Source organism: Ambystoma mexicanum, chromosome 9 (assembly GCF_040938575.1).
Source record: "Ambystoma mexicanum isolate Mex_15411 chromosome 9, UKY_AmexF1_1, whole genome shotgun sequence".
Taxonomy (NCBI): domain Eukaryota; kingdom Metazoa; phylum Chordata; class Amphibia; order Caudata; family Ambystomatidae; genus Ambystoma; species Ambystoma mexicanum.
In genome coordinates, this window is record NC_090931.1 from 858,489,737 (window position 1) to 858,510,247 (window position 20,511).

At 46.0% G+C, this 20,511-nt stretch overlaps 1 protein-coding gene across 1 annotated transcript in view; it reads right to left on the reverse strand.

Moving 5' to 3' along the window:
• The window catches only part of BARD1 (BRCA1 associated RING domain 1), a 1,013,377-nt gene that overhangs the window by 846,791 nt on the left and 146,075 nt on the right, over positions 1-20,511 (reverse strand). The window contains exon 3 of the mRNA XM_069615932.1: positions 4,660-4,811. Within this exon, the coding sequence (XP_069472033.1) occupies positions 4,660-4,811 (152 nt within the window). The remainder of the gene's footprint in view (positions 1-4,659; positions 4,812-20,511) is intronic.

A 20,511-nucleotide genomic window follows, 5' to 3' on the forward strand; every position in this document is an offset into this window, starting at 1 on the left:
CCTCCAGATCCTCCGACACATCAGGGTTTTCTTCCCCAGAGGGTTTCCCTGGGAACACTGCCTTCCCTCAGTCTGTAAGATTCCCTATTCAGGCGGAGGGAGGTAGAATTATCAGGGAAAACTTCGACATCTGCAATCTAAAGTCACTGCTGTCAGACCAGGTTAGTCTGTTTCTATATCTGCAATACCAAATATATTCATTGATTGTCTTTTACGATATCAACCGTAGTCAGAGTTAACAGGGAGCTCTAATCAACTCCAGATCGCTAGTAGCACATGCTACAGAAATCGCTGACCTTATCCTAAACGAGGACTTAGATTTCCTCGCCATTAACGAGACATGGTTACACCCCGCAGCAGGCCCAATGCTCATGCTAGCAGCCCCGGGCGGCTATTCCATATTGAGACAAGACAGATTAAAATCCAGAGGAGGTGGCATCGCTATTATCTACTAATGTAGCCTCACCATGAGACTTGCCACTCCCATCAACATCCTCTCTTGTTAACTGTTAAAGTTCCTCTCTCAAATACCCAAACCCTCAATATCCACCTGATCTACCGCCCTCCAGGGACATTTGAAGAGGACATTAACACCATCCTATCCAGTAACCTCAAAAGCTCTACACAAGTACTAGTACTTGGGGACCTTAATATGGGCTTCAATGACCCTTCAGACCAGCTTGCCCTCACTACACTCAACATCCTTTCAGAAATAGGCTTCACCCAAAATAGTAACGCACCTACCCACAATAAACGTAGAATACTCGATGAGGTGGCAGACTATAATTGTCAAGCCAATATCCTCTATCTCACCATTAGCCTGGACTGACCACCACCTTGTATCATTTATGCTCTCCACCAATAGACCCCCTCCATCACCAGTTACCAGAGCTCCACGCACGTTAACTAGAAATAAAAAGAGTTACTGTGGATAGGCTTATCCCTGCCCCACTGCCTACCCTTGACACTCCCAGACAACACGGATCCTGAAACCCTGGTGGAAGAATAAAAAAAAAAAAATCATGACCTCCTCAGAAACAATCGCCCCCATCAAACTTAGACCAAGTAAGTCCAAAACACACCTAAACAAATGGTTTACGCCTTTCTTAAACAACCTTAGGCAACAAAAAAAACTGCGAGGCTGCCTGGAAAAAACTACCTTCAGCAGCTAGCAAACTCACTAACTCTCATTCCTCTATAAAAAAGAAATATGCCTAGCTAAACAAATATCCTTCGACACACGCATATCCCAAGCTAAATCCAATATGAAGGAACTATTCTCCATCCTGAAAGAAATAGAGACCCCTCTTGCACCTATTGACACATGCACTAAAGACAACAAAATGGTGCTCAGAGATCCAAAATGCACTAGCCAGTAAAATAGCTACTTTACAAAATAAAATTCTCCAGTAAAAAAAGCTTCCTTAAATAACTCTCCCCCAACTAAAACAACAGAGTACCACTGCCATTGATTCTACACGATTCAACTTTACCAAAGTCTCTATTCTCAAAGTGGAAAGAATTATCCTGTCCTTGAAACCATCTAATTGTCAAGGCGACCTCTGCCCTGCCCAACTTATCAAGGATGCAGCCCGAGACCTCTCACCTTTCATTACAAAGCTCATCAACGCTTCCTTTTCCACTGGTACCGTACCTACCAATCTTAAACAATCCTGGGTACTTCCACTGATTAAAAAAAACCTACTCTTGACCAGACCGTGCCAACTAACTACAGGCCAATCACGACAGTACCTTTCCTCTTAAAAATTCTGGATAAAGTTGAATATGTACAAATCCAAAAACACTTGGAAGTACACCATTTACTAGGCGCTAGACAATCAGGCTTCCGCCCTCAACATGGAACAGAGACAGCACTTATTGACCATAAGACCCAAGTTGACGAGTTTAGAGAACGGCAAAGCTGCCCTACTCCTCCTCCTTGACCTCTCGGCTGCATTCGACTTTGTCGATCACACTATCATATGCAACCACCTTGACACAGCTGCACACTTTTCCGATGAGGATGCATGGATAAGGTCCTTCCTAAATGGCAGACCCATGAGGGTTTCCGCACCTACTGCAGCCGCCGACCCCATACCGATCACCTGCGGCGCGCCCCAGGGTTCCTGTGTCTCGCCTACACTCTACAACATTTTTACCAAGCTCCTTTTCGATGATCTGGATCATCTAGGTATCACCTACACTAACTATGCAGGTGATACCCAGATCCTCCTCCCGCTTTCTGGGGATTATGAAATGGATTTGGCCTTGGTTAACAGAGTGTACATCATCCAGGCATGGATGGCCACGCATGGACTATGCCTGAATGATGATAAAACCGAACTCATCATCCTGGGCACTACCTCCAGCCTAAAAAAACTAGGACCCATCTATTCCTCGTTCATAATCAACGGCAATAGCATCAAGGTAGGATACGAGGTAAAAACACTAGGCTTTTACCTGGACTCTAACCTCTCATTTGCCAAACAGGTTAATTCCCTAGCATCCTTGACTGCCTACACGTGTAAACTTATCCGCACAGCTAAACCTTTTCTTTCTGACACTAGTTCCACCACCTTGGCTAGAGCCCTCATCCTGTCTCACTGGGACTACTGCAACGCCCTCTATATCGGGTCAACCAAAGCTACCATTAGAAAAATACACACTACAAAATAATGCCCTTATAGCAGCATTAGGCATCTCCAGAAGGGACCACAATGATAAAATTAGGAGAATTTTATCATTGGAAGGGAGCCAGCCGACAGATCAACTGGCTCCCTTCCAATGATAAAATTCTCCAAAAAACTTTATCACTTTCCCACAAATCGCTCAATAATGCTGCGTCCATTTACCTGGTCAATAGATTTCATAGACATATGCCCCTGAAACCCTCCAGAACAGACTATAAAGATTGCCTCTCTATCCCTAATTTTATTCGCTCCACCATCGGTGGCAATAGCTTCCCGGTGAAAGCAGAGAAACTGTGGAACTCCCTACCACCTACACTGAGATCTGACCTTTCCTACCATAACTTTGGGACCAACACTATCGCGTGGCTGAAACCGAATGATTACTAAATGCAGCAAGTGGTCAGGAGCCACTCTCTACACACCACACACACACACACACCTGTTTATATTGCTGCTGCAAGTATGTTTTCATGTATCAGTTGTTTTTTTACTATTCTAGCTTCCGCCTAGATGTATGCTTTATCTGTATATACCTTTGTACATAATTCCTGTATGTAATTATTGACACTACTGTAACTAAGCTTTGCATATTCATGTAACTGCTGCGCCCTGCTACCCTAGGGTATGTTGCGCATTACAAATAATAAAACAAACAAGGTGGAGGCAATGGGGTCTCCCCTATATTTATTTGCAATGAAATGTGCAAAGAAGAATTAAATGGAATCGAATTTGCAGTAATGGTTTAGAAGTAATCACATAGATCCCGCGCAATCAATGTGAAAAGGGGAGATTTCAGATCGGACAGTGCCAGTCTTCAACAAGCGTTTATTCTTCCTTGTACTAGTTTAATGCATATATTAAACCACTGGCACCACTACTACCCGAGTACGCTCCCAGATTCCAACTGTAAGAAGACGATGCTCAGGTTTCATGTCACCCTGACAAGAAAAACACCTGGAAGACTAGAGTTAGCCATTTGTGGAATGATTTCAGGCAGCTAGAGACAAACAGCCTCTACCTCAACTCATGTAAAATGAGGTCCTGATGTTTGGTAAATCTGAACCAAGTACTACCCAGTTTTCCTGGCAAGACTCCGAAGGCTCCCCACCAGTTAAGAAACTCTGCATGATTTTTGATGAAGCGCATGCCATACCTTAGAATGACCGAAAATGTCGACTTGATTAGAGCCCTAGTCATAACCAGTTTAATGACAGCCACTAAATTCATTAGAGTTTGACCAAGTTCGTAAACCCACCAATTTACCTTTAAGCTCAACAGAATAGAGAATCCAGACATAGCCCAGGGCTTGGACCTTGAGGCTCCTTTTCACCACACCTTCTACATCGGCAGCTTTTAAAGTGCAGAGGCTATCCTAAAGGACAGGCTTGTGGCAAGGAGTGGAATAGAACCGGTACCACTTAAAGTGCATCCTCAAAATCCACTGAAATATCTTTGTTATTTAATACAAAATGTGTGCCAACGTCGCAATCCTACCAGGCTTCACAGTATTCCAGATAAACAGAAAAAAAAACGTTTTTGGTCAAATGATGCATGCATTTTTTGGATTTGTCCCAAATTGGCTTTTCCTTCCAGAGAACCAACAAATGAAAAACAAAACAATCGGAAATAAATTGCATTGAAAAAGGCAACCTCTCATTCCGATTTCAATAGGCCCTCCGAGGTATGGCCATGCAGTTGATTATCACATCTGAAGTTCCACTGACATCACCCGATTTAGCTTGTGACCATAGGCAGGTATATCTAACTAGTCTTCCTTGATTGACATACACTGGAAAAAACATGACGGAAAAAAAATATGATTCTCGGGCCTCCTGGATGCTCATATGAAAGAAACTAGATTTAAATTCTAAGAGCAATCTTTTGGTCACGAGTAGTACATCTAATTTGAACACTGCAATTTCAAGGATATTGTTTATTATGGCAAACTTAATTTTCTGATCTCACCTACCTTCAGGCTTTTGGGCACCATCCAGCACATCATGCAGTTTGCTGCAGAGCTGAATCATATTGGCCAGTTGCCGGTTGATCTGCACATCTTTTACCCAGGCCGGCGTGTGGCACTTCGGGCATTCACTACCAACACATGTGCCCACACATTTCCTGAAGAGGGGTAAACAAAAGGCATCAAAACTACTTCCTCATAGAGTGAATATACATTTCAGACTGAGGCGCACTCTTCAACAAGTCACTAGGCAAGAAGTGAAGCCAGGCAGGTCAGAATGGTCCCGCTTCACACCATACTCATTTACTGCAACATACACAGAAAGATAGCCATGATAGCTAGAAATCTGTGAAACAGAACATAATAAACAGATGGCCAGCCCGCGCAGGCTCCACGTTTACATGTATATTATTGACACAATCCAAACATGCATCTAGCTTTGTCACTGTACACAAAACTCCAGTAGAGGTCACCCTGATAAGGTTTCCATTAATGAACAAATACTAAAGGACAGTATGTGGTCAGGAAAGGAACAATAACTATTGAATAGTGGTTTGGTATGCAGGTTTATGAAATCATTTAGTCTGAAGAAGGGATGCAGTGTTCCGTCGTACTCAGGACTCTGATTCAATTACAAAGTGACCAGGAAGCATTTAATTCTGATTACTGCTTTATATCAGTTACTGGGAAGTACCACAGAACACTTGAGACACAAGTATCAGTTCAAAAACCTTTATTTTCTTTATGGGAAAGGGTAGGGGTTAGGCAGAAACCTGTGCAGTTCCCTCTGGGACCACTGCAAAAGATTGAAGACTACAGGTGGTTGGCAGTAAACCTAATTGGTAGCAGTCTGTACCACCCAGATTTACCTGGTAGCTGTGGCTGAGCAGTCAGACTTCTCTCAAGAAGAGTTAGGCAGTATACAGAGTATTCACAATAGGTCAAAAGAACACAGTAGAACAAGTGCAAACTGACCAGAGCTTGGTGTAAAAGAGATTTAATTATTTATTTAAAAACACATCTACTTAAACACACTGGCACTAATATCAAGCAGTTCAAAAACACGGGCACTAAAAGATATACACTCCCTTCAACGATTAGTTAGACAAGTCTTAAGTAAAGCAACACTTATTTTCAGACAGCAGTGAGCGCTTAACAAAGACGGCACTCTAATCAATCGGTTTAAAAGGGAGAGAAAGGCAGAGCAAAGATAGAAACAGATCCCAACACTTTCAGAAAAACACAGTAGGAGAAGGCAGGTTAAAACCGTAAAGTCAAAGTTAACAAGGCCGGACCCACTTGAAGAGGCTCCGGTCGAAATGTGTCCAAGGTCACACGGTTCAAAGTGCCCAAAAGTCTCGCAATAAGTTCAGAAAGAGTTGGACCAAAAAAAGAAGGGGACCAGTTAGATGGTCAAGGAGGCCAGCCCAGTCCAGAAGGTTAAGGGATTATGGTTACCTTGTAGCAATCTTTAGAAAGGGAGGCCTGGCGGACACAGTACCTTAAAATGGTGAGAACGCTCCAGCGGGGGCAGTTGTTCCTGGCAGCGGGTGCAAGTCGGTGCTTCGTCCGGAGGAAGAGAGGATCTCGTCGGGGAGGAAAGCAGGAGTCCGTTGCACTGCCAGGGAAGAAACCAGCCGCGGAGTTCTCAATTAAAAGGAGCGGTCCTTTTATTCGCGGTCCAGTGGTAAGTGGCTATCCGGTTGCCGGGGTGCTTGGCACGGGCAATTTGACCACAAGACGTCCTGGGATGCGAAAAAAGGAAGGTAAACTGGTTGTGCCCACCAGTCAGGGGAAGAAGACTCTCCAGCCGGGAGATCTCCTCTGTCGTTGGGAAGTGGTGAATCGGTTCAGCAGGGCTCCACCGGTGGTGTCATCGTAGCAGGCCGGCTCAGCTTCTCCCTCGTCGGATTTTCAGGTCCTGTGGCGACTTCTGAAGTTCCAGTCCCAAAAGCCCTGCTTTTATGCAGCACACCCCCATTCACTCAGCCTAGCTGTCAAACATGCTAAGTGGTGGAGTGCGACTTGAGTTACCAAGGTAACTCAGTCCAGGGTGCCTAAACCCCCTCCCACACCACCTGTGGTACCCAGACAGAGTGGCACCACTTTTGGAGGCTTCTGTGGAGAAGCCCGCCAAAAAGTGGAACAAAGGGCTCGACCTTTGGCTTGGAGTTACAGAGGCGAACACAAACGCCATTTTAAAACCGAGTTCTGGCAGAAAATACCAACCGGTGAATTAATATTAAATAAACTGGCGGTATGTTAGAGGCTATGTTAAAAAAGTATTAGCCTCGAACAATGGGAAAATCCCATAGAGATATATTCGCGGGCGGATATAAAGAGTAGCATCCACTGCCACCAACCAAAACTCGACGAGGGGGGACAGGACAGTGCCCCCGCGAACAGACCCAGGGGTAATCGAATTGCCCCTACCAGTACGTCCATAATATGATGGTTTGTACTGGTTCTGTTAGTAATTTGGGACTAGTAAAGCCAACGGTGACTTTACAAGCCCTGGGAGACAGTCAGTCCCAGGGTATGGAGTCTATGGTGAGGTGTCACTATGATACCTCTGTGTTACTGCACGGAGGGTGCTGTGTAACGCACATAGGAAAAAACACATGAGACTCTATGGAGTATAATACCCCATAGCCCATAAAGCACATTAACATTCAAAGAAACACCACAAATCATGTCCAAGAGTGGGAAAAAAACAAAAAAAAAAAAAAAAAAAGAAAGAGTCTCACTCTTGGCAGGAGAAAAAAAACAAACTCCAGAAATCCAGCAAAGCTGCTGGGGGACTCACTAGGTTAGGAAATTCAGCCTAGACAGAGTATTCTCCCTAACAGTAGGAAGAAGGCCTACAGGATATGCAACAGTATCAGGAGAGGGGAGTACATTAGACAGGTGGACAAGTCTAGAAGAAACTAGTCTTCTTAGTCCAATATTGACAAGTTTACTCTACTGCTCAAAATCTCAGGGCATCCATGGAAATGTCCTTCACACAACTGTTTCAGAAATTTGAATGCACCAGCACCATTTTTTTACTGGCCCTGGTGCTTCGGTTCCAGCGAGGTATAACTCCACTGGAGTCTGTAGCGAGAATCCACTGTATTACTATGCAAGACCTGGTCTTTGTAACCCTATGCCCTCTATTGTCTGAAACATGGGAAGGATTTTCTCTACCTGCCCCATGCCTGGGTGTGAATGATCCTCTTATATCAGGGCAAGACTGCGCACTTTCACCCCGGGTTACATTAATTCGACAGAATTCTCTACCTGGATACTTTTCGGATGCAGTTATTTGTTCCCACCAATCTGGGATCACTCAGGCCTTTCTTAAACTTTTCAATATCTGCCAAGCTCCAGCCCACGCAGAATAGAACTCCAACTGTTTCTCCACTTCCTTATTGTGGTGGACCCAATGCACCCACCAGGATCTGGAGTACAACCTTCAGAAGGACAGTCACATTCCAAATTCCGTAACCATTCCAGGCTTCTGCAAGCTTACATCTTATAGAGCCCAGGGGATTTCCTGCACTTCCTTTCTCCAATGTATCTCGGGTATTGTCCCTGTGTGGCGATTGTGTGGTGGTGGAGTCAGTATCATTAGAGTCAGTGTCTGGATCTGGATCCGTCAACTGCCCTACTCCCTGGTCACCCCGCAGTGGACTTGCTCTGAGTGGAGGCGGGGCCCAGGGCAGAAATGGCGACCTACGGGTTGAATGAGGTCGCCTTGTTCGCTCTCAGTGACAGGATGTTCAACCTTTATCTGCCTGTGGAAGAGGTGGTTTCTGTCCTCCTCTGGTCACTTGCTGGAGACCCTGTAAGGGGCCTGAATGTGGCGGTGTTAGCCTGGGGTGAAGTTATCCCAAAAGGTTCTGTAACTTTAACATTTGTAGGGACAGTAAAGATTGTGGGTTTATTAAGCATTCAAGGTGGGAGGTGACTCTGGGGCTCCGAGTTGTTCAGTTCCTCAGGCAAACGCCAGCCGCTTCTCAGCACGTGTTAAACTACTCTTTAATACAGCTCTCATGTGAGTAGAAGGCTGTTTCAGCCTCTGCCATTGGCTGAAAGACATTGGGACTTCAACTCCCAGAAGCACCAACATCCCTCTTAAAGGAACGTCAGGCGCTTCTGGGCCGGCGCTTCTGGGCCGGCGCTTCTGGGCCGGCGCTTCTGGGCCGGCGCTTCTGGGCCGGCGCTTCTGGGCCGGCGCTTCTGGGCCGGCGCTTCTGGGCCAAGCCTGTCTTGCGCCGGTCCTCGCCGTCCACGGTGTCCACTGTGTCCCGTGCACACCAAGCTGCTCAGGAACCACAGCTAATTAAAAACAACCATGGGGCAACTATCCTTTGATATAGCTGCTACCATCTTGCGCAACTACCAAAACACAAAGCTCGCCAAAGCCGCCTGTGGCTCAATCCTCGAAAGAATTAGCCCTGACACAAATATTACTGCCACAGAATCGCTGGCAATTAAGAGACGTGAAAAAAGAACACCACAGACCTTCATCAATAAGAAAGTGCCCTCCCATCCTCCCCCAGATCTAAGGATCTGTCTTCGCAATACACGCTCCCTCAACAAACACGCCATCAGCGTTCATGATAAGATATCTGTGGAAAATATTGATATCATGTGCATCACCGAGACCTGGCTAAAAGAGCCAGTCGGCCCCACCTGCGACCTAGCGGTCCCCGAGGGCTACACCAACAGAGAATCAGGACAAGGGGGTGGTGTGGCAGTTATTGCCAAAGACACCATTCAACTGTTCCAGGCTACAATACAATGCAATGGTACTGAAATCCTCCACCTTAAACACCTCCAAACCAATAATAGTGGCCTCAACTTAATTGTTGTTTACAGACCACCTACCTCCATGCCCGACTTTAATGAAGAAATAACACACCACCTCAACATGATCAAAGGACCCAACACCACCACTCTACTCCTAGGAGATTTCAATCGGTGACGGGGAGACCCCAAAGACAAAGAGGCCATTAAACTGGAGAAACTCTTGAATAACAGACTATCAAGTGATGAACACCAATCCCACCATGGACAATGGTCATCTACTAGATTGGGTTGTTACCAACAACCTCTTATCCCAAGAATATAAAACTGACCCATGTATATGGTCGGACCACTACAGTGTGACCTTCCATATCTCCCACCCCACTCAAAAACCCAAACTTCCCAACCTCCCTGTTAAAAAAACACTGCAGAATTATAAAAACATCAGCAAGGAGCACCTGATGCAATGTCTAGACACATTTGAAACAGGGAAATAATGAAGACACATGCGAGGCCACCCTATCCAACTTACTTAGCCACCTACAGGCCCTAGTGGACCTAGAAGCTCCACTCCGAACCAAAACCTCTAGGCCCAAGGACAAAAAACATCAGTGGTTCACAGAGGAACTCCTCGAACAGAAAACTCAAAAGAAAAAGGGAAAATGAGTGGAAAAAAAGAACCCACATCGGACAAGAAAACACTTTGGAAAATCAGTGAGAAAACCTATAATAATTGAGGCAAAAAAGATGTACTATGACAAACAGATCTCAGTGGCAGCCAACTCCACCAGCAAACTCTTCAATATATTGAAATCTATTGATAAACCAAAAGGCATCACCCCCACATATGAAGCAATAAGCTGGATCATGTCTTTCCTACAAAAGAGAACATCTAGAGTTATTTGGGGAAATCTATTCTCAATAGAAAAAGAAATCACCTGTGGAGTCCCACAAGGTGCCAGCATGTCCCCCCTCCTGTTTAACCTCTTCCTTAGGTTTCTATGCATAGTCCGACAAAATCAGCACATTCTTTAACAATTGCGCTGATGACACTCAGCTGGTAATTGAACTAAGTGGAGACCATCAAAAGGACAACAAAAAACTAAGCCTAGTTTACAACGCGGTAGAGCAATGGATGGACCAAAATTGGATGTGCCTAAACGGCAACAAAAACAGAGCTTATGGTCTTTGGCTCCAATCTTGTCAGATCTAAGCTCCATACTGCATACAACACCTTCACCATCAAAAACACCCACATTAAGGTCCTAAACAAGGTTAAAACCTTGTGTATGATGCTAGAAGCATCCCTGGGATCAGATGCCCAAATCCTGTATGTTAAAAAAATGTGCTCATACCACCTGCGCCTACTAAAAGCCATAAGACCCTACTTATCTGAGGAAAATAGTGCCACGGTCGCAAGAGCTACCATCTTATCTCGCCTAGACTATGGCAATGCCCTAATTCTAGGAGCTAATAAAAACTGCTACCACAGCTACTAAGTTCTGCAAAACAATGCAGTGAGAATCATGAAGCAAAAAACCAGGAATCAGCACATCAGTGAAGCCAGGAAGGAACTTCACTGGCTAAAAATTGGATAGTCCAAATTAAATCCCTCACGCATATATGTATTTTTGGCAAAGCCACTGCATACCTGAAAACTAAAATCATTCCATACAAACCTACGAGAGAGCGAAGATCAGCCGAACAAGGTCTGATAGTGGTAGCTCCTTTCATACTTAAAAACGGGGCAGGTAAATCCTTCCCTATGACCGCAGCAGGCCTTTGGAACAACCTCCCTGGCCAGTTAAGGATGGAAGCAAATTAACAACGCTTTCGCAAACAACTGAAAACCCAAATCTTCAAGTGATACATGTACTACAACCTGCCCACCTACCTATGCAGCCTTAATGTCTCGTGTTACGTGTTTTGTCTTACTTTTTGTCTTTGTGTTCTTGTCTCTGCGCCCCGAAGCTCGAGAGCTACCGGCGCAATACAAATAAATAAGGGGTATGTCGGGAGGGGGGGCAATTTTAGGAGGGGGGGTAGGGGTGGCTCCCACTGACTGTCCCAAAAAAGCTGTTGAGGGAACCGGCTGAGGGGGAGAACTTGTAGTACTAATGCCCTCCGTTCTCCTGTTTGTATTGTGGTTCACCCACCACAGTTTCCCAGAGTCAGAATCTGTGTCTACTGGAGTCCATTAGTGCCTCAAAATCCGACGTGATTTCATGCTGGAGGATCTCCTCTGGCCTGACCTCCGGGTATGTGATGGGAGATGCCCCCTGTGGGGTGTTCTTTAGGATCTGTGAGGTCATCCCTGGAGGATCTATGGCTTCCTCTTGAAAGGGAGGCTGGTGAATGGCCCCCTCCATGTATAGACTCTTGTGTGATAAGGTCCTCCATTGCCAGAGCAGTGGATTGCGCCGTAGATTGGACGGAAGCCATAGGTTTGAGTGTTCCGAGAACACTAAACAGTTTCACTGGAAGACTATTGTTTTTGCTTTGTCGTTATGAGTGCGTTGTCGACGATTCATGTCCAGACGACGATCTGTGCCATTCTTTAGACGTTGGCGACAAGCAGGATTTGCATTTTGTTGACAAGCACGGTCTGCGTTTTGTCGATGACGTCCCAGTTGTCGATGACTTCCTTACATTTTTCACCCCTTGTCAGGTCTGATTTCAAAGCCAAAGACGACCATGTCACTAACGATTGCGTTGGTTTATGGGAACCCTTTGGTGGTGGGCGATCTGATGACAACCCGGCATTGGATGTGCTTTTAGTCGCTGCGGACTGGGCCGCAGACAGGCATATTCATATGTCCTTTGTCTTTTTCCCTGATGACGACTGTTTGGTCGCGGCCAGTGAGCAGTCCAGGCCTCCAGGTCCCTGCTGTGAAGGAGACAAAGGCTCCTGGACTGCCTGGGTTTGTCCCGTCAACGACATGGCCCTCCTTTCAGTTTTACCATTTTTAGATGGTGTGCCTGCTCTCTGTCTTGTGCCTTTTGACAGGTCTTTCCTCTAACCTGGATGTGTGGCCAGACGAGGCAGCTTCTCGTGGGAGTTGTAGTTCTGACACTCCTTGAAGAGTCTGCTTCAGAGGCCGGATCAGTACCATTGTTTAGACAACACATTAGGCAACATCTCATGTCCTTCAGGGTTTTCTTCGAGAAACCCCTGGCAAATTTTTCAGTCCTTCTACGAATGGTTGGGGTATAGGCAGAATAGTTAGGTGCCTGTCCCCTTCATAGAGATGTTTTATGCTGCATGTTCCGCATGCCCAAAACAATGAATTTTTGTGATGGCGTTTCCATCATTGTCATCACCGATGGGCTATGAAGGACTGTAGATTTATAGAGAGCTGATTTGAAAAGAACAACCTTTGCTAAAAGAATTTCTCTCTTTCTGGAGAGACTAACACAAGGATTCCTATCAGGAAGGAAGGTTGAAATCTGAGGGGAAGCTGCTGGGGCAATCTTAGTAGCAATCTTATATACATATATACAGGTAAGCACATGAGGGTGTAGAATGTACAAAGTGATGGAATACGGAGGACTTCGCACCTGGATGTGTTTGAGCCTACGTTTTCAACCATAGTTGGGAGGCATATAGTACGTTTTCAACCATAAAACAACCTTGGATTGGAAGTTTTGATAAGGCAGGTCCATTCTGAGAGTTGGGGGTGGGGAATTCCACAGTTTAGCTGCTTTCACTGGGAAGCTGTTGCCCCTATGGTGGAACTCTTTAAAATAAGGGACAGAGAGGCAGTCTTTATAGACTGTTGTAGTAGGTCTCAGGGAGGTCTGTCTGTGAAATCTGTCAAATAAATCGGGGCAGCATTATTGAGAGATTTGTGAGTAAGTGACAAGGTTTTTAGGAGAATTTTGTCTTTGATAGAGAGCCAGTTATTCTGTTGGCTATGTGAGGTGATATGATCTCTTCTGGTGATGCCCGATGCCGCTCTAAGAGCATTGTTTTGAAGAGTTTGTATTTTGCTGGTGGTAGCTTTGGAGGACACAAGACACAGAGGATTGCAATAGTCCAGACGGGACAATAGGAGGGCTCTAGCGAGGGTCAGGCAGCTGGTGAGACAGAAAGGGTTTGGCTGCACGGATCAGATTACACGTGTAAGCAGTGGAAGAAGCTAAGGAGTTCACTTGTCTGTTGAACGAGACGTTCGAGTCCAAATGAAAGCCTAGCGTTTTGACCTCTTGTCCTACTTTGATGCTGTTGCCATCAATAGTGAAAGAAGAATAGGCAGGTCCCAATTTCTTTAAACTAGCTGTAGTGCCCAGGATGATAAGTTCAGTTTTATCATCATTCAGGCATTGGACATTTGTGGCCATCCATGCTTGGATGATGTACACTCTATTCACCAAGGCCAAATCCTTTCCGTAATCCCCAGAAAGCGGAAGGAGGATCTGGGTTTCATCTGCGTAGTTGGTGTAGGTGATACCGAGATGATCCAGATCATCGAAAAGGGGCTTAGTAAATATAATGTACAGTGTTGGCGAAACACAGGAGCCCTGTGGCACACTGCAAGTGATGGGTATAGGGTCTGCTGCTGTGGGTGAAAAAACCCTCACAGTTCTACTGTTAAGGAATGATCTTATCCAGGTGATGGCCTCAGAGAAGCGAGCTGAAGTGTTCAGGTGGGTGCATAGGACGGAATGGTCGACCAGGTCAAATGTTGCAGAAAGGTCTAGAAGGAGTAAGGCAGCTTGGCCATTATCTCTAAACTCATCGACCTGTGTTTTAAGGTCAATAACAGCAGTCTCAGTCCCGTGTTGGGGACGGAAGCCTGATTGTCTGGCTCCTAGTAGATGGTGTTCTTCCAAGTACTTTTGAATTTGTACATAGGCGACCTTGTCCAAAATTTTTAGAAGAAATGGTACGGTTGTAATAGGTCTGTAATTAGTGGGCGTGGCTGGGTCAAGTGTAGGTTTTTTTTAGTAGTGGGAGTACCCAGGATTGTTTTAAATTGGTAGGGATAGAGCTGGTGGAGAAGGAGGCATTGATTAACTTCGTGATGAAAGGGGAGAGGTCACGGCAGCATCCTTAATGAGCTGTGCAGGGCACAGATCGCCCTGTCAGTTGGAGGGTTTCAATGATAAGATGATTTTTTCTACTTCGAGTATGGTAACTTTGGAGAAGTTAAAGCGGGTGGTTTCGATTATCTTAGGCTTCTCAGTAGGTTGGGAGGGGGTCATTCAAGGAGGCTTTTTTACGGGAGATTTTGTTTTGTAATGTAGCAATCTTGTTAGCTAGGGCATTTTGGATCTCAGAGCACCAGTTTTTATCTTTAGTGCAAGTAGCGGGTGAAGCTAGAGGGGTCTCTAATTCTTTGAGGATGGAGAATAACTCCTTCATATTTGATTTGGCTTGGGATATACGGGAGTCGGAAGAGGTTCGTTTAGCTAGGCAAATTTCTTTTTTGTAGAGGGCTACAAGTTTAGTGTATCTGCTGAAGGGAGTTTCTTCCAGGTGGCCTCGCAGTTTTTTTGCTGCCTTAAGTTTTTAAGGAATGGTGTACACCATTTATTGAGATGCGGTTTGGGCTTACTTGATCTAAGTTTAAGAGGGGCGATTAGGTCCAACGAGGTGGACAATTTTATGATATTCTTCGACCAAGGTCTCAGGATAAAAGTTGTCAGGGAGTGTGTTAAGTGTGGGGATTAGGTTCGGGATAAGTCTCTCCACAGTGATACTCTTTAGTTCTCGTAAGAGTAGGTGGGGCCCTGCTGACCAGCAGGGGTGGGGGTCGGGTAGTAGAGAGCAAGAACGATACCAGATGATGGTCAGTCCATGCTAAAGGTGAAATTGCGGTAATGTTAGCTAGACAATTGTAATCAGCCACCCAATCGAGTATTCTGCCTTTGGCATGTGTGGGTTCCATACTTCTTCCTAGTTCAGAAAGGGTATTAAGTGTGGTACTGGCAAGCTGGTCTGATGGGTCATTGAAGCCCATATTGAAGTCCCCAAGGGTGAGTACTTGAGTGGAACCTTTAAGGTTGCTGGCTAAGATGGTGTTAATATACTCATGAAATGTACCTATTGGGCCTGGGGAGCGATAGATCAAATGGATGTTAAGGGTTTGGGCATTAGTGAGTGGAACTTTAACAGAAAGGAATTTGCATGAGAGGACGTTAATGGGGGTCGCTAATCTCATAGTGAGACTACATTTATGGATAATAGTAATGCCCCCTCCTTTGGAGTTGGGGCCGTCTTGTCTCAAGATCGAGTAATTATCTGGGACTGCTAGTGTGAGCATAGGGCCGGCTGCCGGCTGTAGCCAGGTCCCAGTGATGGCAAGGAGCTCAAGGTCTTCTTTAAGGATCAAATCTGCAATTTCTGTTACACGAGCTACTAGCGATCTAGCATTGATTAAGGCTCCCTTAATCTGGGGACCCTCAGTGGTTGTAGTATGGTGGTGAGCTTGTGTAGTTTCAAGTTTGTTCTGGTTTGTGGGACTGTGTGGCGGTTTGGGGCCGGGATTCTGAGGAAGGTCAGGTTTTGGGGTAGTTTGGCGAGGCCAAGCTGTCTTGGTTCTTAGTCTCTCTGTATGGTGGGCAGAGAATGGGCAGGTGGCTCATAGATTTTAGCTAGCTTAGCTCCGAGTCTTAAATTTCTGTCCATAGTATGGCAGGGGAGGCTGGTAGGTGGTGTCAGAAGTGAGTCGTTTATATCTAGAGGTAAACTACTCAATGGCTTATTGTGTGGAATAGATGAGCACATTGTGGTGGGCGATGTCATGATGCCTACCTCCAAGGAGCCAGACCAGGCCAGCTACCCCAGAGGCAGACATGTCCCCGAAGGAAGTCTCAGCAGCCCCAAGTAGGGGCCCTTTGGACTCAGTCCTGGCGCCTTTGGCACCAGGCTCATAAAAGATGACTTTGTGTTTAAAGGTGCTTGGTGTAAACTTACCTGATGCAGACCATGCTGCAACATCTGGGCCATCTAGAGGCCTGAATGGGACTACTTTATCTTTGGGGACTACTTAACCACACGGGTGTGGCCGGAGGAAGAATACGTACCTGAGAGGAAGGATACATACCTGGAACTACTTTGAAGGCTATTTAAGCCACGCCCAAGCAGCAACTCACGCTTCGCGTTGTTCTGCATCTAGCAGCTGGACGCTCACCGTGTCGGCTCCTGCATCCTGACTTCTGCCACGCCCGCCAGCATCCTGGAACACCTGCAAAGGGAGAAGAGAATAGGAGAAAGAAGAGTCCTTACCTGCTAAAACCCGCATTCCGGAGACATTTCGCCGACGATCCTGAAAAGGAACACATTCATTTTAAAAGCACATTGCATCGATCGCTGCAGCGCCGCATTCCACTCACCTTTACTAGGCGCCTCCATGTTCATCAGCGACCATCTGGATCCGCAGCCACATTTCAGCGCCTAGGGAGAAAAAGACAAGAACAAAGGTGAGCTAGGGAAGAGAATAAGAAAACCTTAAGTTGCCATCATAAGACTTACCTGTTGGGTCATTCCCACTTCATTTCGGGTCGGTGCCGCATCCTGGCAATTCCGGACCCCAGCCCCTAAGGGGGGAAAAAAAAGAGACATCAGCGTTAGTGAGCGAATGCTAAGACATTACCTGAACGCTCATTAAAGACTTACCTGATATCTACTAGAATTGCACCTCTCACTTCGGGTCGGTGCCATATCTCCGGCATTTCCGAACCCCGGCCCCTATGGGGAAAAAAAGACAAGCATTATTGCATTAATGCAAGGACACTAAAGGAACCTCTCATCAAACAACTCACCCGAGTTTCCTTCATCGGTTCCATTGCTAATCTTCGAATCTTTGTTCTGCACCTGAAATAGAGACAACGGACAATTATTATTTCGGGCTCATATAAACAGAATTCTCACAGTACTTTACCGGAAGGTCAAGCAAATTTGAACTCTCTACAATCCATGATCCAGTGAAGTCACTGGATTACAACGCGCCCCTGCATCAGAAGCAGGATGGAGAGCTCGTCCTTTCAGACCCTAAGGTGAGACTTCACGGGGGATCGCAGAAGGGTTTCGTGGAGGGTGAGAAGGGAGTGGGAGGCTTACACATTATCCTGCAGATTGTTAATACTCCCTTTTCACACGCAGAAGGATATTTCTGCGAGTCAGACAAGCCAGATTTGAGGGTCCGGTCCTATCCATCTTCCGAGTCCTGAGCTTCACCATAGAAGAGGCAACAGCACTCCAAACCAGGCCTGCGCCTCCGTGGGAGTCAGGTGAGCGTTACAGAACGCGAAGCCTACCTACAATTTCCCACCCGGGCGCTATGGAAACTTCCGAGACAGACCAGCTGGCCCAGCTTTTGAGGGAATTACGGGCAGAAGTACACTCCGCCCGCCAGGAGACTAACGCACTCAAAAGAGAACTGATGACCTGGCCAAACAGTTGTTGCAAGGTCAGGCAGGACAAACTCCTTTACCTAGTTCCGGGGGTAATCCCACTTCTATGATTTCGAATAACCCGGTACAAATCAATCTACCTGGAAACATGCCTTTGGCCCCGCCTGAACGTTTTGCTGGGGACCCCAAGAAATATGCCGTTTTTATGAACCAATGTCGCTTACACTTCCTATGCAGACCTGGGGCCTTCCCTAAGGACCAGACCAAGGTAGCTTTTGTATTATCTTATCTCAGCGGCAGTGCTGCCGATTGGTCAGTTCCTTTGGTAAATCAAGATGACCCAATTCTCCAGGATTTTCAAGGCTTCCAGGCAAGCATGGAAAGATTATTCGCTCGACACTCTCAGGGACAGGCCCTAGACAACGAACTGCTATCCTTACGACAAGGTAACCAGGATCTCTTATCTTACATCGCCACCTTTAATAGGTTGGTTGTGGAAACTGGGTGGCCAGAGAATAAAAGGATCACATTATTTCATCGAGGTCTGCGCGGAGACCTTAAAGACGTGCTAGCCCAAATAGTAAATCCACCCCAAGTCTGCGCGGAGTACATAGACCTTGTGGTCCAACTTGATCACAGACTTCAGAATAGAAAAGCAGATCGATCCAAGTTTGAAACCAGAGTTGATCAAAACTCACGCTAACCCCAAGAGTACCGACGTTTCAGAACCTATGCAAATCGGTGGAGTTAAAGGACCGTTAACGCAGAAGGAACAGGAGAGAAGGCGGCAAAAGCAATTATGTCTCTATTGCGGGGCTTCTGGTCACTTTCTACGAGATTGTCCGGTAAAACCACCTAGGAAGGTGGTTGGAGCCACTGACAACAATTTAACAGAACCTGATTCGGGAAACGACCAAGCCCGACAAGCGTAGAGGTCAGCTTGCCGAGCTTGAAAACAAACTCTTTGACCTCGCATTTCATCATGCCAATGGTCCTCGTGGATCCGAAACAGCCTCGGCGGTTGCATGCTATAAACGCATACATCGACAGTGGAGCTATTGAAAACTATGTAGATCGTGAATTGGCCTCCAGGATTAATCTTCCTCTCCGTCCGAAAACTAACAAGGATGTCATTACTACAGTTGATGGAACCGAAATAGCCTCAGGGCCGGTAACTCATTCCACTACAGAAGTGACACTAGTGGGTCAGGATGGACATCGGGAAGCTATTGTGTTTGACGTAATCAAGGCCCCACAGTTTCAAGTAATTCTAGGAATTTCTTGGTTAGAAACAAATAATCCTCGAATAGACTGGCGAGCAAAGAGAATAACCTTTCCTGATTGTGAACAAACTTGTTATCCAAGAAATCCAAATATGGGCCTGGCCTCAGTAACTTCCGCCACTATACAACTACCGGCTGAGTACCAAGAATTCCAAGACGTTTTCCAAAAAGAACAGGCCAACACGTTACCTCCCCACCGGTCGTACGATTGTCAAATCGATCGGGTACCCAATGCTCAACCGCCTTGTAGTAGGATTTATGCTCTTACTGAACCTGAGAACCTTCATTTGCGTCAGTATTTAGATCAGTACCTTGCCAATGGTTTTATTCGCCCGTCAAAGTCTCCTGTTTCCTCAGCTCTGTTCTTCGTGCCGAAAAAAGAAGGCGACCTTAGAACATGTATTGACTACCGCGCCCTAAATCAAATAACGATTAAGAATAGTTATCCTCTGCCTCTGATCCCTGAACTTCTCGACCAGGTAAAAGATGCTTGTATGTACACCAAGTTAGATCTCAGAGGAGCTCATCACCTGGTGCGTATAAAAGGCGGCGACGAATGGAAGACTGCATTCCGCACCAAATATGGGCTCTTTGACTATCAGGTGATGCCCTTCGGATTGTGCAACGCACCTGCCGCGTTTCAATACTTTATGAATGGTGTTCTTCGGGAACTTATCGATGTTTGTGTCATCGTATATATCGACAACATCCTGGTGTACTCCTCTTCGGAATCCGATCACAGAAAACATGTCAGGGCAGTTCTTGAAAAATTGCGCCAGCACAAACTGTTTGCAAAACTCGAAAAATGCGTTTTTCATACCACAGAAGTCGAGTTTCTCTGATTCATCCTGACACCTAAAGGAGTCCGAATGGACTCGCGAAAGGTGGACGCCATCCTCAAATGGCCATCTCCTAGCTCTGTGAAGGGAGTTCAGAGCATGCTTGGTTTTGCCAATTTTTATCGAAGATTCATCCCGGAATTTTCTCGAGTGGTCCAACCCATCACAGTTCTCTTACGGAAAAATGAACACTTCGAATGGACTCATGAGGCAGAACAGGCCTTTCAAGACCTAAAGACTAAATTCACCTCCGCACCGGTGTTGAAGCATCCACGCCCAGATCTCCCTTACATTGTTGAAACCGACGCATCCATCTTAGCCATGGGAGCTGTCCTGTCTCAAAGGGATCCAATAACTAACCAACTACACCCTGTAGCCTTTTGGTCCAGAAAATTCTCGGCTCCTGAAATTAATTACGCAATCACCGACAAGGAGTTACTAGCTATTAAGTCCGCCTTCAAAGCTTGGCGTCATTACCTCCTCGGCGCAAGACACACCATCACTGTGATTACAGATCACAGAAATTTGCAATATTTAAAGACGGCCAAAGCCCAATCATCACGTCAACTCCGATGGACTTTATTCTT